At 36.8% G+C, this 12,698-nt stretch overlaps 1 protein-coding gene across 23 annotated transcripts in view; it reads right to left on the reverse strand.

Annotated features, from left to right (window-relative positions):
- Positions 1-542: 542 nt before the first annotated feature.
- Positions 543-12,698, reverse strand: part of EYA4 (EYA transcriptional coactivator and phosphatase 4) — a 358,824-nt gene continuing 346,668 nt past the window's right edge. For 9 of the 23 annotated variants that reach the window (XM_025294508.3, XM_025294509.3, XM_025294507.3 and 6 more), the window contains 3 exons: positions 12,178-12,292; positions 10,120-10,241; positions 5,273-7,680 (listed from right to left, as the gene is read on the reverse strand). In XM_025294508.3, coding sequence (XP_025150293.2) covers positions 7,484-7,680; positions 10,120-10,241; positions 12,178-12,292 — 434 coding nt within the window. In that variant the 3' untranslated portion in view covers positions 5,273-7,483. Of the gene's footprint in view, positions 3,966-5,272; positions 7,681-7,718; positions 7,820-10,119; positions 10,242-12,177; positions 12,293-12,698 lie in introns of those variants that run through there. The other 14 variants (XM_025294510.3, XM_044924213.2, XM_006059290.4 and 11 more) reach the window with 7 other exon arrangements.

Here is a 12,698-nt window from a genome sequence, read left to right on the forward strand (position 1 = left end):
TGTTTGATCCCTGGATTGGGAAGAGTCCCTGGGGAAGGAAATGGCAACCCACTCCTGTATGCTTGCCTGGAAAATCTCATGGACAGAGGAGACAGCGGGTTACTGTCCACGGCGTCACAAAGAGTCAGACATGATTTAGTGACTGAGCACACATGCACAACGATGTGTATGTAAAACCTGTGCTCACATCTTTTAGAACGCCAGTCTTAATTAGTGGCGTTTTACTGTGTTGCATCTCAGCTTGCTTTAACTGCAAACTGAAATTTAGGCACAAACAAGGGAGGGTAAGAACAAACAAGGTAAGGAGCAAGGAACCTAAATACAAATTTCAGATTATTTAGAGTTCACTTTCATGCACTGGAGAAGGCAATGGCAACGCACTCCAGTGTTCTTGCCTGGAGAATCCCAGGGATGTGGGAGCCTGGTGGGCTGCCGTCTATGGTGTTGCACAGAGTCGGACACGACTGAAGTGACAGCAGCAGCAGAGTTGAGCTAAATACACATAACAGAAACTCAACGACATGGAGGGTGAAGAAAATGAAAACATTTCCAAAGGTATTTATTGAGAAAAAGTAAAGATGTACATATTTTTACAAGCTTTTAATATTAATTTACATTTCTTTAAATTATGTAGGCCCCAATAATCTATATTTTACTAATACATAACAGAAACCCTCTTCTTTGTTAGATTTCCATATGCTATCATAGTTGGGAGTCAAAATGCAACTTTGGCTCAAGACGCTTGTTTGTTTTTAAAAGAAATACTAAATGCCATATTCACTGAGAATGTAGGCTTGTCATAAACAAATGTGCATTAAAAAAAAAAAACCCAAAACCTTCATAATGCAGCATGCTGTTGACACTATTTTGAATCAGTTCACCAGAGACTAAAGAAAAAACATTTTTAGAGTGTTATATCTATTGTTTGTGTGCAAACTGCATGATACTAAAATATTCTTTTTGCCTCTGAATTTGATTTACAAATCTTTGCAGGGCATAGTACCTTAATCTCGTCTATGACATTACTGTATCAGGCCACCTGTTTTACTACTTTTCAGGAGCAACATGAGGTGGTTACCTATCTTGGTGATAGCCCAAGTTTGTCCATGTAGGAACCAAAAACCCATGTCTGAGACAGAACATTTTTTAAATTGGTTTATAATAAGGCACAATCTTCTAAATGTCAACAGAATGTGGAAACTGCCATAGGGGGTGTTTTTTGTTTGTTGGTTGGTTTATTTTATGTTTTTCAGGTAAGAAAGGAAGAGGCTCTTGAGTTCCTAAGTGGGGGAGAGAAACATTCTAGTTTGAGCATGCTCAAAGTCACAGAACAAACTGTGATGTAAGCTCGCTGGCCTGCACCATGGCAGGGTCAGCCGCGTAGTTGTCCGACAGCCCAGCATTTAGGTTTTAGGCTGGCAGTCTCTTCTGGACATATCATTATCAGAGAAGAGGTTTGTAAGAAACAGCACTGCTGATGCAGCCCGCGACCCTTCTCTTTGCCCTGTAGAGCGATGTTCCCTTCTGTACCTGCAGGGTTAGCAGTGTAAGAAGTCTTGCTTGTTCAATACGAAAAAGCGTGAAAACTTTTGATATAATGCCAAAATTCTATTAAAGAACCTGGCTATATAGTAAAGATAATTTTGATTTGTTCACAGTAATAAACATTTAAGGTTTTAGTGCACAAAATAGAATTATGTATTGATAATCAATGCAGCTCTTAATTTTTTAAACTACCATTTTCAAGCTAAAGGTCAATAGAAATGTAACATTTATTATTATTATGTATTTGTCCTTAGTGTGTCTGTAACAGTACTTGGTTGTAGAGGTAGCCATAAGCTACAGAATTTAAAGATTAAGGTGTATATGTGATGAAACCAAAATGTTAATATCTGCAGAACTTGATTTCAGTCTCTTTTTGCCTGATACAAACATGGCCTTAGCGTACAATAAAGAAATACAGGTTTATAGCTTGAAAAACAAAATCACACTTCCGCAGTGAATGTTGTGATCAATATACAAAGCACAAATCTTTTGGGAGCCACGGAAGCCTCAGATGATGAATAATCAAGGACCAGCTTCTGGTTAGGAGCACAGGTTAGTAGCTGGATGGCAGGTTCCACATTGTGACATTTTAAACACAGAGCTGCAGGTGCAGACACCATTAAAACACTCCTAGATGTTGAAGTCTTAAATTTCCACAAGGGAAATCAGGTCATACAAAATGACAGGAGAACCTGTATCGTGTTCCTAACATGGGTTACACACCAAGAAGAAAAAAAAACAAAACATGCAAACACAACGATGACAGGCTCTCCTTGCAATGAATGAAATCCATTGTGCAGTAACGGTACAGGCAGAAACTAAGATATACAGGTCTGTAATGGACAGAAACTGGATGGATGTGTTAAGACAGAGAACCAGATACCATTTCACTGTTTAATTTTAGTAATGCTGCCAAGATCCGGCTCATTTGTAAATTTATTTTATGAGGATAGGCTAGAAAATTTTTCATTGATTCTCTTCTCTCCTTAGAAGCTGTCTGGGGAATTTGCCTTCCACTACTGATGACATTTCATTTCGCAATGGCATTGGGAATAGATGCACTTATCTTTATTTTAAGCCCTGTTCACCCAATGTGAATTTTAAGCCATGTTCATGCATAGTCTAAGAAAGTTTGGGTGATATTTGCCTATGATTTTCATCTGAATATCTTCTTCTACACAACTTATACGTATGAAAAGGTCAAACTCCAAATTGTACAGGTCATCATGAATATGGCTTTTAGTTTTCTTCAGTAAAACTGTAGAAAGGGTACTCGAGGCTTCAACATACATTTCACTTTCTAAATAAAGGTCCCACAGTCTTTCCCAAACCTTCTGCTTCTGGTTGGATGCATAAATAGTTGCCTCATACAATTATTGGAATTATTAAGAACCCAAATAAAACACAAGCTTTCCTTTATTATTATTATAATTTTCTTATTGCAACAAATGCTCAGTTTCTTGCTGAGGCATTATTCAGCTCTGATAGCTTGAATTTTAAATTTGGTCATCTGAAAAACGATCACAGAGGTTTTTGTTTTTCATTATCTACAGAGATTTTAACCAAAGTTACATTGTAACACACAAACGCTGTCTTGTCTTTAAGGCACAACACATCAGTATGAACATTCTGTTTGCCAAACTTAAAAAAACAGACATGATTAGATTCCCCTTTCCCCTCCCAAAGCCCTCCCCAACAAATGAAGGAAAAATTGCATCCACTTTCAAAGTCAGCTGCTAATAAAGTCACAGTAAATTATTTTCATCAATAATTTACACAAATTACAGGTCTAGATAGGATTGTCCTTACACAGTCTGAGTGCATTCCAATTCAGATTTTCTGGGCTAGGTAGGTTACAGTCAGATTCAAACCTCAGGGCTAAGAAGATCTCCCATTTTGAGGAATGTTGTTGAACCTTGTCAGATGGAGGCTGTGTTGGTGCTTTGCCAGGGTGAGTTCTTTGCTAAAGTTGTTAATTCCAGTTAGGACTCCTTTGGTGGGTACCAGCAACCTCCACAGAATTTTTTTTTTTTAACCATTAAAGTGTTGTAAATATAAGACCATAGAGCTTCCTTTCTGTAGCACTAAAGTTTAATTCCATTCAGCAATCTGAATTCTTCATTCTGGAATTCTCATTCCAAATATGATTTCATCCTTTAAGACAATTTATATGTGTAAAGCCAGAGGCATTGAATCACACATAAAAATTCAGTGTACTTGAAATATAAAAAAAAAAAAAAAAAAAAACAACAACGGATCTCCAGCTAGAGAACACAGTTACAAATACTCTAATTCCAGTGCTTGATGTAGAGCCAAGAGGTCTGAGTGACTTGATATCCTCCAAAAGGGCATATTGTGCTGTGTGGTTAAGAGAAGGAGGGATGGGAGAGAGAAGGGGGAGGGATGGAGAGAGAGCATAACTATTATCTCAGTGAAGCAGCGGTCCACACAAGGATGGGCAGTTCACCCAAGCTCAAGGGAGGGTGTTGAAAGGAGGAATGATCATATTTGAAGGCTTGGTAGCATCGATGTGGTACTGTCAAAATACTAGAGAAATAGATCTGAACTGAATTTTAATGATAATAAAAGAAAGTAATGAGGCTTCTTAATCAAATTAATATTCATTTTGGAAAGTACCATTACTAATATCAGCATCCAGAAATGCAAGCTGAGCTCCTGTGTGGCTGGAGGAGAACAAATTTTACCTACATCATTCCTTAAGGTCTGTTTCTCAGAAACAAAATGAAAAAATGATAAGCTTCCTAAATCCAAGGCTTATTGTCTATTTGAGAGAAAGAGGGTGAATTCCTTTCTATATAAGAAATAACTTGAAACTGGACTGTATACGATAGGAAAAAAATGTGCAGATGATCAAATTTCTTACTTGTCTGGAGCAAATAATAATTGAAGTCAGCAGAGTTGGCCTGATTCATTTCCTTGGTATAGGACCGAGGGAAAGCACACTCTCAAGGTGGGAGATATCACTCCCCGAAGGGGACAAAAATGAGTTCTTGTGGGGAAAACATTCTTAAATAATACAATGGTTTGTGGCTCTCCAAAGGTATACCAGTATACGGTATGTGTGTGGCATTAAAATTACATGAAGGGTTGCAATTAAGAAAAAATGTCTAAAAGTACTTCATCATGGATGATCTAATGAAAAAAAGAAATACTGCACTATAGCAATGAAAAAAACCAAAACTTAATTTATAACTTCAGGCTGATGACATCTTGTAGAATATATATTCATGTGTATAATAGAAATATATATATTATAAATATAACATGGTAAAGACACTTTATTATAAAAAGTAGCAATTAAAACAATAATCACTATTGTTATACAGTTTTTACTGTCCAATATGGTACCATTAGTCCAATGTGGCTATTGAGTGAGTACTTGAAATGTGGCAAGTCCAGTTCAAAATACATACTGAACTTCAAAGCCTTAGAACTTTTTAAAAATGTAAATATCACATGAATAGCTTTTATACTTATTAGGTATTTAGACAATAATATTTTGAGTATATGGGTATATTAAAGTATATTACCAGAATTAATTCTAGCGGGCTTCCCAGGGGGCACTAGTGGTAAAGAACCCGCCTACCAATGCAGGAGACATAAGAGACATGGGTTCGATTCCTGGATTGGGAAGATCCACTGGAGGAGGGCATGAGAACTCACTCCAGTGTTCTCGCCTAGACAGAGGAGCCTGGTGGGGTACAATCCATAGGGTCACACAGACTCAGACACAACTGAAGTGATTTAGCAGCAGCAGCAGCAGAATTAATTCTACCTGTCTTTTTTTAACTTTTTTTTGAATGCAGCTCCCACAAAATTTAAAATGACAAATATGGGTCATACCACGTTTCTATTGGGGAGTTCAATTGTAAACTTTGAAATTCTTCTTAAATTTACAAAACAAACAAACAAACAAAAAAAAAAAACACCCTATACTTTTGGGTCAAATTAAAGCATGAAGTTCACCTAGAAGTAATTTTTTAAAAAAAAATTCAGCTCAGATTTATTTGTAGTAACAAAATAGTACTTCATATTTTTGCACATGCGATTACAGCTACATCCCAAGAAAAGCATGCATTCTGGATACTAGAGAAACCAGCCACCTGTGTTTTAAAACAGAATTATAAGCCTTCACCATCACCAAAACTGTACCGACATACACAACCATTTGGAAATAGCATTCTAAAGGTTCTTATCCATTGGAGTCATGCCTTTTCCCCCTGAAGTTGTAGGTTTAAAGCTGAAGGTGTAACAACTGGTATACCAAGTCTAATTTTCATGCTATGTATAAGTGGGGTACACTTTATAAGTTTTAATTTTCAAAGGCATAAGGTATTTTGGAAAAGTGAATTTTATCAGCCCTGACCTAGGTATGTGTGAATTTCACATAGGTTAAAAGATATGTAAAATGCTTGCCATGGTGGCTGCATTGGCTGTTCTTTGTTAGGTGTAATTACGGTGTTAATATGAAAAATTAAACCAACAGGGACTCAGGGCACTGACAAAGTCCAGAAGATATTTCAACTGTGTGTGACCCAAAGGATTTCAAGTGGTCATCAGCTGGGAAATTGTATTTCTTGAGACTGCATCCCTGACCTCATACAGAACGTCCTTGGGGCCAGTGTGCTGTCTTGGGTCATTGACACCGCTAATTAGGACCGAGGAGGGGAGGGACTCTGTGAGAGGCTGAGACTAAAGCAACTCTCTTAATGTTATGGGAAATCATGGAGTATTTCAAGTATGGTTTCCAGAGTGTCACCAAACCTTCTAAAGTGGAAGTTCTTTCTTTTTTCTCCATTTTGCTTGATTTGAATTGATTACAATCATAAATCATTTAACTTTCTAATATCACTATAAACTTTTCTAGGACACTTTATATTAGGTTTTCGGGGGAGGAGTGGGGGTGAGGGTGGGGGGGGGAGAGAAATCAGATAAACACTTAAGTACATGCAAGTGTTTAGTTAAGGTTTTTTAAGATGATGCTATGAAATCTCTTCAGGAGAATAAGGACAATATTTTTTCCTATGGAAAATAATATATACTGATATGTCATTGTTTAACAATACTTATTCATCATTTTGCTCTGTTTTATAAATTACATCACTTTAATCCTCTCTAGATGACATTTTGCCATCAAGAAGTGAAGAAAGCAGTAGATCTCAATGTTGTGTTAACTTACAGTCTGGTATCTGGGGCCAAGCCAATGATATCATTCCCCTCTTGATGCTGGACCAACCATTTAAGGTTTTTTAACTTCCTTGATTTCACTAGAAATGTGGGCCAGATGAAAAAGCTGATTTACATACCTAGGGTCTATGAGATCTTCTGAATATATTCAAAGCCAGCTGCTTGGCTTCACGAAAGTACCAAGGATTTACCAGAGGGTAACACTCTTCTAGAAGATGTCTATGAAAGGTACATTGCCTTTAAGTCTCTACAATAAATTGGCACCAAAGGATTTGAATACTATATCTCATTCCAATAGCATTTATTAGATTCTCTGGCAACAGTTTTTTTTCAGCTATTAAAGCTATCATCAACATTTATCATCATGAGGCACAACTGATACTCAGCACTCACAGCACCATATGGCACAGAGGCTGGATGGGAAAAGGGTAAGAACTGAGCCACTCACATGGTTTTCTATGGAACTCATTAAGCATCTTTAAACTTGTTGAATTTCATGTGTTCAAAATGGTTATTTTTGCCCCATCTTTCTTATATCTGTGTGTATTACACACACACACACACACACACACACACACACACACAAGCATACACACAGATAAATATAACTAAATGTTTCTATATTTCCTATGAAGTTTCAGGCAAAAAAAATGCTAGACTCCAAATGGTTTATTTGAATGTAAGTATTGATCTTCTCATGCTCTTACTGCTTTGCATCTATAAATTTAAATCATTTGTCAAGCTGCCATTGGGCCAAACTACAGGAATGCAAACAAAAAAGCTTGCATTTAGAAGTATCACACCAACATTGTTTGAAACAGGTTACCTTTTTTGCTGCCTGTTCTTCTTCTACACCATCCCCAATTACAACATATACTACTTTTCTGCCAAACCTTTGCATTATTCGTTCAAAGCAACTTTCTTTTCCTGGAAGATAAACAAGATAAAGTTCAGAGTGAAGTTACCTGGTTAGCGGCATGCTCCTCATCTCGGCCATCTCCAATCACAACATAAGTTATGTTAGTGCCAAATCTGGACACTATACGCTCAAAACAGCTTTCCTTGCCTGAAAAACAATGCACTGCTTATTCTTCCAGCCATTGGAACCATTAACTTAAAGATTCATAAAGTGTTAAGTTACTTTCTCTTGAACATATATCACTTAAACTAGCTTGCAAACTCTGGGTTATGAAATCAACAAATATGGTTGAATATTCTGTTTTTACTTGGGACTGATTATTAAACAAATGTATCCCACACTCCAAAAAATGTCAGAAAGGTTAAGCATCTGACCCAAAGAAACATGTTTGTATCTTTCGTTCTACCTGAAGAATACAGGAACAACTTTACCAGCAGCTATTCATTTTTACATTTATTTGTATAACTATATGTCAATTTTATCTAGTTTGTCTTCAGTAGTATAGACAAATCAGCTAAAAACATTACTGTGAAATATTGAAGGTTCACCTGGAATGAAAGAGGAAATACTAAGATATGGGTTTACCGTGATAAAATGACTCCTTTCTTCAAGTGGCTGGAAACTAGTTTGCTCAGATTAATTGCACTAAGGGTGCGCCTGGGCCACAGGGCTGGCGACACCAGCATCCTCTGATGCACACTATGGGGATTACATCACGACTTTCTACATGTTCTTTGTTTTTAAAACACTAGCTTTATGCTCTGAATTTCTTTCTCAGTATGTTCATGCAGTCATGGCTACCTCTGCATTTTTTTTTTTCTTACTCTGATAGTTCAGAACTCCAAAAAATATTGACTTAAAGGGAAAAATAAAAATTTTTTTTTCAGATTAAATATAAGGAACAACTTAGTCTGATTTAATAAGAAAGACTGTTGACCTTACTAGAGGAGATGTTTACATCTGTGTAAAACTAATTTATGAAAAAGCAAAATCAGGTTCCATGTAGTAATCCTGCTAGCATAAATATGCACATTTATATAAAAATGAATGGTGTATGATTTCAATACCCTTAGACCATGAAATTTTTGCAAGTTGTTTTATGTCCTTGGATATGTTCCAGTGTCTCTGAGTTTATAGTCTATGGGAACTTGAATAGAATTTGTATCCTACTGTTGTATGAAAAATTGTATAAATCTTAATTATGTTGAATTGGCTCATGGTACTTTTCAGGTCTACTATATCCTTCTACTTGTCTGTATATTCATGCTATCAATTTTTGAGAGTTCTATATTAAAACTCCAACTACAAAATCTTAATTCATCTATTTAAAAAAGCTATAATATATAGTGGAACTATTAATATTTGTAACTTTGTTTTGTATTTTCCAAGTCTCTTGTAAATGTTTTCATAATTTAAAAAATAAAAAAGAGAAAAAATGATTGGGTTAAAATAAATGTTAAAAAACAAACAAACAACAAAAAAATGAATGGGATTGGTATCAGGGCTCTGAATTGCAATGCTCAGGAGAACCAGGAATTTATGAAAGCTTGGCCCTCTTTAACTATACTCCCCAAACAGCTGCAGCTGGGGGCTCTTTCTGCCTGTGCCAATATCAGAACTGTGCAAGGCCCAGGGAGGTTATTTTTGGTTGGGGATTTTAGGATTCTGAACTCTTGTCAAGCTGCCAAAGCCCAAGTTTGTTGACCTTCAAGGCACATTATACAACCCATCTATTTCCCCAGGCATTTCCTTGACAGACAACAGAATACATGAGTTGTTTTCTTTTAACTCTTTCAAGATGGCAGAAGTTGATGAGGTTTTGTTTCCGAAAGTCTATTAGAAGTCTCAGCGCCTGTGAAAGGCACTTAAAGATGGCTCCATAGATAGCTGTGATCTAAATAAACCAGGTGGTAGTTCTTTGATTGCTACTGAACGTTTTGACAAATGTGTATTTTCAGCCATTCACATGCTACAAATGTTCCAAATGTGTTTTCTGATTCATGAAACTTTTTCTCTCTTGAATTAAGGATACTAGTTTAATTCATCTGATACTCCCATATAATGCTAAAATGGTATTTTTATCTTAGATCTAGATTACTGCATATGCAAGGATATAATACCACATATCATATTTATTAAAATATTAAACTCTATGGCTAAAGATACTATATATTATTTAAATAACGTGTGCCATAATGAATACAAATAAATAAGTGTATATATAAAGAGTCAGACACAGAGTTCAAAATTCATAGGCAACAGCTTTCAGAAAATTTACACATGCTTAAACAGTTGCAGAGAATTTTGTTATTTGAGCCCTACCAAATTTGTTTGATATTCTAATAGCAAAATGAATGAAAGAGGGAATCATGCGAAGACACACATTAAGAAAATCCCCCAAACACAGATCTGAACATACTTCACACAGTTAGAAATAATTCTCTTACCTATTTTAGTAGCACTGTAAATATTCTCAATGGGAAAAGCACCTCCTAAACTATAGAGTAGAACCTTCGCAAGCGCTGGGATCAGCTGGGTTGTTGTTACCAAGACATTTACGCAGTTACTCCTAAGATGGGGAGGAAATTGGCATATTTGTTTTTTAAAGTAACGTCTACTAGTGCAGATTTTAAATTATCACTGCAATCTTTCAATTCCCTGATAACACCCCCTGATAACCCAACCTTTCAATGTTCAATGGTTGTTCATGGTGCCTATCACCTACTAGGCACAATGCCAGATGCTGGGAATAGACCCCAAAATGCAGTGAAGGAGCATTTGCTCTGATACATAATTCAGCAACGACTGGTATAAACATCTGCTTTCCTGATATTTTGTGAAATTTACCAATAAGGTGAGGATGTGGATAATGTGACAAATTTCATGACAAATTTCAAAACCCTCATTGTATAATGACTTCTTTTCCCCCTTCCTTTCCTTGTTATTCATGTATTTATTTACTTACATACATTTATGTTTCATATGCATACATTTATTTATATCATATACCCATGTGTTTAAAAATAATTTATATATACTTTGGGTAACACAGAGATAATCTAAACAATAGTGTAATAATGTTTGTTTTTAATTATCTAAGAGACTTCTTTAAAAATAATGAAAGCACCTTCTATTGCATTTTACTCAGAATTTCAGGCTGCAGTCCTCACATCCCAGCCTCCTTGACCTTTGGGTCTCCAGGTCACCGTCACAGAGATCACAAGTCAGCAAATCCCATTTTAAAACAGCTTTAATTATTAGACAATTCTTCCTCCATGGAGCCAGAAGCTCCCTTCCTAGGATTTCTACTCATTGGGCCCAACTCTCTCCTTCATAGATGGCGAGAGAAATGTAACTTGTTTCCAGCTCAACATTTCAAGCAGTTGACATCTGTAACCTTGTCCCACTCATGACTCTTCCTCAGACTAAACTCCTTGGTTTCTCCCTCTGACTGTTCTTTTATGTAGTTTCCACAGCCTAAACACTTCTGGCCACTTTGTTGGACACAAGGTGCTTCAAATATGTCACAGTCCCTGTTGGAATGAGGTGCCCAGAACTGAGCAATGTTCTCTGTTCTGCTTCCTTAACCTGACCCAGGAAATCTACTGCCCCCTCCCTTACCACGTAGCCTCTCTGCTCTCAGTGCAGTGGCTTGTCATAACACACGGCTCAAAGTCTCGAACAGGGTTGGGGGCACATCTGTCTACTTCTGCATTCTGAATGCTAGACTCTCCTTTTACTTTGTTAAGGTTTCTCTGAATCTTGATTCAACCAGTCCAAATATTAGCTCTTCTCTGAATTTTGTTTTGCTAAGCACACTTGCTAAGCATAATTCTATTTATTCCTCCACACATTTGCTAAGCATAATTTTATTTATTCATCCAACTCAGAAATAAAACTAAGGAACAGGATAGAACAAAGATTCTTCCCCACTCTATTTAGCTATCATGCTCCAGATTTATATTATTTTATGCATTAGTATTTATGGCACATGGTATGCAACTCATTATGTCTACTCAATTCTATTATCCACACTAACAAAAGTCAGCATTTCACTGTTCTGTTCAAACAACACAAAGGTTACAAATTATTTAGGAGCTTTCTGTTGTTTTTTGGATGTGTTTGAATTATGTACATTATCTATAATGGCCTAAAAGACTTAAAAACATGCACAGATTATAAAAACAATGTATATTTTTGCCACCATCTTCTGTATTTTGCCACCAACAGAGTGCTTTTTAAAAAAAATTTGGAAGTCAAATGACATTCCCATGGGATTTATCAAGGGTTATGAGGAGACATGGATAAATAGCAGCAACCTCCATTCTCTATACCCCATCCCACCACACACACACACACACACACACACACACACACACACAGAAGTGTTAGGTCCCTTCAACCTCTAAAACAAGGCTGGGAATTAAAATATCTTGATACATGCTAGACTACTAGAAGGACATCTTCAATACAATTAATATAGAAACTGCAACAATGCGGCTTACCTTGTACTAATAATTGATAAAGATTTAAGTGCATTTGTTAGCCAGGAGTCTGTCAGACCTTCAATCTCAGCCCTCAGCTGCAGCCATGCATCTCTCTTGGCGGGGCCAAGAAGTCCTGCAACATGGAAAAGCAGGGCAGAGTCAAGAGATCAACGTTTTTCAGGGATGCCTCGCTTGGTCTCCCTTCTGTCTACTATGGATAATTTTTATTCCCACCTATATAAAAAATAGAGACTTAAATCAACCCTGATCTTTCATGTCAGAATTGATTATCCATTCATTCATTCCACAAACATTTACTGAACAACTTCTACATGTAACAGTCTGGGTTAAAAACTAGGGATATAACAGTGAAGGGCGGGTCACAGTCTCTGCCTTCACTGATCCTAGAATCTGGCACGGATGACATCCGTCACCAGAGGGCCTCTGACAACTCCCCTGCTTGGGTCCCACTCCAGTAGACTGACAGAATTGGTCTAGCGGGGGAAGTAAGGGTCTACCAGCCTTGGGATATGAATCCC

Source organism: Bubalus bubalis, chromosome 10 (assembly GCF_019923935.1).
Source record: "Bubalus bubalis isolate 160015118507 breed Murrah chromosome 10, NDDB_SH_1, whole genome shotgun sequence".
Lineage (NCBI taxonomy): Eukaryota > Metazoa > Chordata > Mammalia > Artiodactyla > Bovidae > Bubalus > Bubalus bubalis.